Source organism: Mchenga conophoros, linkage group LG13, assembly GCF_057382185.1.
Source record: "Mchenga conophoros isolate Kocher_MC1m ecotype Shallow Benthic linkage group LG13, M_conophoros_male_GT1.1, whole genome shotgun sequence".
Taxonomy (NCBI): domain Eukaryota; kingdom Metazoa; phylum Chordata; class Actinopteri; order Cichliformes; family Cichlidae; genus Mchenga; species Mchenga conophoros.
This window is the reverse complement of record NC_140538.1, coordinates 30,508,381-30,513,008: the sequence shown is the minus strand read 5'-3', so window position 1 is coordinate 30,513,008 and position 4,628 is coordinate 30,508,381. Positions and strand designations below refer to the sequence as shown.

Genomic DNA, 4,628 nt, shown 5'->3' with positions numbered 1-4,628 from the left:
TGCTCACTAGCTAAACGGCTAGCAGGGCGCTAGCGGCTATCGCTAAACTTCACAACGGATGGAGAGCGCTCGTGCCTCATACACCGCACGACCCCAAGCGTCTCAGCAGCAGACTGATAATCCCCAAATGATCCAGCAGGAGGCAGTAGTGGTTCACACCAGTCATTTATTTACCATCTTTTTCTACAACAACGTAACGCTGCTGACACCGAACCCCTATCCCGCTCCCACCACATAGAGTCGCGGTGTCAGCCAACCATGCCAATTCAACCCACTCCACAGAACACACATCAACTTCACTGTGGCTTACATTAACATAACACTAACACAACATGCGAATCAAACACATAGGAACTAGCAGAACGATAGAAAACACAGACAACACAATACCCAGAATGCATCTGGCTAACAACCCCAGCCAGGTCATTACAATATGTTTGTTTGAGGTTTTGTTAATTATTATCTTGAGTTTAGTCTATTGAGTTGACCTCTTTTATTGGTCTGCCTGTTTAAGTTTTGGCTTTGTTAAATATATTTTCATATTTTTGGGTCAATAAAACCCCCCCCTTTTTTAAAAATTGAAACCACCTGTGTCCTTTATGCTTTACTGCTTGGTCCCTGACAATGATCCACAACTATTTTCAGTTGCGGATGATAAAGGATTCAGAAAGTTTATTCATGCAGGCCCATATGACAGAGAATGTGCATCTTCTTTTTGTTTTCATATTTTTTCACGTTTATATTTAATTGTGTTGTTTCACTTTAAATTTGTTTAGAAGGAAAAAGCTGAAAATTTAAATAGTTAAAAGTTGAAATGTAAATGGTTGGGGTTTTTTTTGTATTATATGATTTATTTATTACATTTTATGTGGAGTGAATAAATAAAAGTATACTTACGGTGGCCCCTAGAGACGAAACATGCACGAACTCCAAAACACGTACAAACCCCGAAGCACTTAAAAACTCCAAAACACGTACAAAAAAGGGGCAGTGTTGAGCTTTTTGTTACCTAGTGGCTACACAAGCCAGGAAGTACCAACGACCGGATTTGGTGTGTGGTAGTGACGGGTAAATGAACTTTTTTTTTTTTTTAAATTATTTGAATATATCTATGAGTGCTTGTGTGTAAATACACAAACAATACACATATGCTTTCAATTGTGTAATTTAAGTGATCTAGGGTAGCTCTGTTTTGGAAGTCCAATTAATGCTAGAAATGTGTTTTGGAGTTTGTACATGCTTTGGAATTTGTACGTGCTTTTTGGAGTTTGTACATGCTTTGTCTCTAGGGGCAACCGTATATATTTATATATAAACATATATAAATAAAGCCACTTTTTTTTTTTTTTAGTAATTCCTTTTGTGCATAATTTTATATTGTTGTTAATAATAAATTAATTAAAGCAACAAAACACCCTGAAGAGAGAGTTGGTCTCCATATCTGTGGGATTTACTTTGCCTGGTATTTAATATATTACTGTGGGAGCTAGTTAAAAATGTAATGAACTGTGGGCATGGGCATATGCCCATGTTGCTCACTGGAAAATCTGCTCTAGCCTACTGCGCTGTCTTTCTGTGGATTATGTGTTGTTAGCTATTCTTCTTTGAAGGTAGATGTTAGCAATCTTCAGGTGTAGCTATGTAGATGGCTTTTTAAAAAATATATAATTTATTTTTGTTTTTCAAAATATAAAACAAGGACAAACAAACAGGCTCAGATCCTACAAATTCTTTTTATTACAAAGTAGATGGCTTTTTTATTTCAGTTGTAGTTAGCCATGTTTCTGTGACTGTAGCAGTTTCATGTAATTATGCATCCAAACAAACAGAAAGGGTAATGTTTTTGGAATGGGAGGATCTTTTAGTTTCTTAAGGTAGTCAAGTGTTATCATTTGCGAGCAATCTTTATTTACATGCAGATAAACCAGTATGTCAGGACGTAGCCCAGAAACAATAACCCTGGAGGTATGTTCAGCTTTTGCACAAACAAGTCTAAATGCATTTCTGTGTAATTGGAGACCTGCAGGAAAGTTCCTCCAGGGCTGACTCATGTAAGGAACATTCTACCAATGCATGAAATTAAAAACAAGGGCTTTTGCAAACAGTAAAGAAATAGAAAAAGACACAAAACACACACTTAAAAAAGTAAACCCCTGTGGAGATGTGTAGAACAAAAAATCTACGGATGCCCCCCAAAAAATACAGTGCATGATTTTTTACTGCAAGTGAAACAGTAAATGATGTCTATGGAAAAACCCACTTTGATTACATGATGAAAAGATTTTGTTCAGCTCACGATGTCTGCTGTTGTCAGGCAGCGTAGATCCAAATTTCATTGTGGTGAGTAAGAGAGAAAAATGATTCATATCCAGCTCCATTGTAAGTGTCATGATCAAAGGTTTTCCCAGCTGTAATCAAGGCCTCACGAAGCTTCTTTGCATTTTCTTGGCCACTCTGGATGCTTGGAGCGCCACCGAAAACCCTTAGAGCAGACAACAAAGCAGAATTCTAGATATCTTTCAGGTTGGCCAAAGACTAAAGAGATTTAGGCTTTGCCCTCCTTTTAATGCTTTTAAAAACTTGCTATCATTGAAGTTTACTCTGTAAGTAATTTTGCATATTATGTATGTGAAACTTCATAGTTAATTCTCTTTCTGACCCCCAAATTGGAATCTGGTGAAGCTTAGTCCAAAATTAATGTTCCTCCCTTTTCAGTATTTGTTAGGTGGTAACATGTTTACAGATTTACAAAATAACTGCTGAATTAAAGTCTTTCTTGGTTTTCTGGGGAAAAACTAGATAAATGGACTTGTTTCTCACCTGACATACACAGTGGCTTCAGGTTTACTTTCCAGTTGGACCAAGGGATCAGAATTTTCAGGTGTTGTGGTACCAGGAGGAATAAACCAGGACAAGGCAAATTCAGGATCACCTTTACCATCTGTGACCTTGACCAGTGCAGGCCAAGTGTCACTAGAGATCTCAAAACCTGAAAGAGAAAAAGAAAGAAAAACATGCTTGAAGGTGCATTTTACTGAAAATGTGTGGGGCTGCAGAAATTCAGAGCTAAAACATTTCTGAAATAAGTCAGTGATTTATGAAATTTTATAGTCTTTAAATATTTTTTTTAAATTCAATACATTTTTTAATAAGAAAAATGACTCCATGCTATATCAAGTATTTCTTTAATATGGACAATAAAACAGTACAAATGTGTTTAAGTTACAAATTTTAGATTTGAGCTCCCCTTTTTCTTCTTTCTTTCAGTTTTGAATAAAAATCAAACAACTCTTCTTATGAAGAACTAGTTTGAAACAACTAATCTCTTGGATTACTGTGTTTGAAAAGAAACATCAACATTACAAAACAAACTACATCACACACTTGCACTTTCAGTTCCTCGTATACCTGCTTCAGTTTGCTTCTTGGCATAATCCTTCAGCTGTGAATTTGCAGCGAGGACATCACTGGACTGGGAGCTGTCAATCTTGGTAGTAATCCAGGTGGAAGTGTCATATAAGCGCACCTCAAAGTCCTGCATGCAAAAGAAGCACAAATGTTAAAGAACCATTATAATGAAGATGACACAAATTCTGTATCTGAATTGTTCCAAAAACTTACCGGGTAGGCCTCGAGTACTTTGTAGTGGGGACACTTTCCCACACAAAAGTCCTGTCCTGTGCAGACTGAAACCAGAAAAAGTGCGAAGAGTGCAAACATTACCTGTGCCATGATCACAGACTCCTGATGAACTGAGCTCTGGACTAAGTCCTCCTGTTTAATAAGATAATCACAGTGTAACGTCTAATGTTATGCAGCACACCCACATGAACTATGTGGGTGTGCTGCATAACATTCAACCTGCAAGGCAGGCCAGTTTGTCTTTTTACATGCATTACAGTGCTCCTCTGACTGCCCAGCATGTCATGGTGTGTGTGGGAGTGATTGTCCTTATCTTGGACAACATCCGTCTCACTAACACCACCTTAAGCCAGTCCAGCTCAATCCCCACACCATTACTGGCCATGCGGATCAGTATATTGAATCTGTTGGATCTGCGACCCTCAACCTGCTGCCCCAGCATGCAACATGCAACAGAATAGAGGATGGCACTGGCCACCTGTGACAAGTGGATGAGCACTTGTCCAGAAGTATTGACTTTATGCACATTATGCACATTATTCTCTTTATATATGTATTAGCTATGATTTGCTATTGTCAAAGTAACATTGCTGCACTTACTATCCTGGGTTTGTTTGTGTAAGCATTCTGTTGCCAGCAGACAAACATTCAGCAAGTTAAAGCAAATGCTCAGTTATATGTTGCTTTATATTTTATTATGTTGCAGAATTAAGTAGGGCTGCACGATTAATCGTTAGAAAATCGCGATCTCGATTCATACTTATGTGTGATCTCGTTTTCAAATGACAACCATTAAAAAAAAAAAAAAAAAAAAAAAAGACGATGACGATTGTACCGCATTTTGATCCGGGACGTAATCTGCATGAAAACAAGCGCTCACTCTTCCTGCTCAACAAATGACAAGGGCGGAGCCTTATACCACGTGATGCAGAAGCTGTGCCGTGTGATGCTAAAATTAGCAGGGAAAAAACAACGGCGAGCACGTC

The 4,628-nt window shown here is 38.0% G+C and overlaps 1 protein-coding gene across 1 annotated transcript; it reads right to left on the bottom strand.

Moving 5' to 3' along the window:
- Window positions 1-185: 185 nt before the first annotated feature.
- Window positions 186-3,764, bottom strand: LOC146561525 (uncharacterized). Its single transcript, XM_085295852.1, has 4 exons — window positions 3,622-3,764; window positions 3,409-3,535; window positions 2,821-2,989; window positions 186-2,482 (listed from the first exon to the last, which is right to left on the bottom strand). Exons 1-4 carry the CDS (start codon window positions 3,730-3,732, stop codon window positions 2,311-2,313), a joined length of 579 nt encoding a protein of 192 aa, XP_085151978.1. The 5' UTR covers window positions 3,733-3,764; the 3' UTR covers window positions 186-2,310.
- Between the last annotated feature and the right edge of the window lie 864 nt (window positions 3,765-4,628).

What these genes read in the sequence shown, in the direction of transcription:
- LOC146561525 (XM_085295852.1), bottom strand. Translation starts at nt 3,732, where the DNA reads ATGGCACAGGTAATGTTTGCACTCTTCGCACTTTTTCTGGTTTCAGTC. An exon ending in AAGTACTCGAGGCCTACCCG is followed by an intron (nt 3,536 to 3,621) that starts GTAAGTTTTTGG and finishes TTTTGCATGCAG; the next exon opens with GACTTTGAGGTGCGCTTATA. An exon ending in CAAGAAGCAAACTGAAGCAG is followed by an intron (nt 2,990 to 3,408) that starts GTATACGAGGAA and finishes TTTCTCTTTCAG; the next exon opens with GTTTTGAGATCTCTAGTGAC.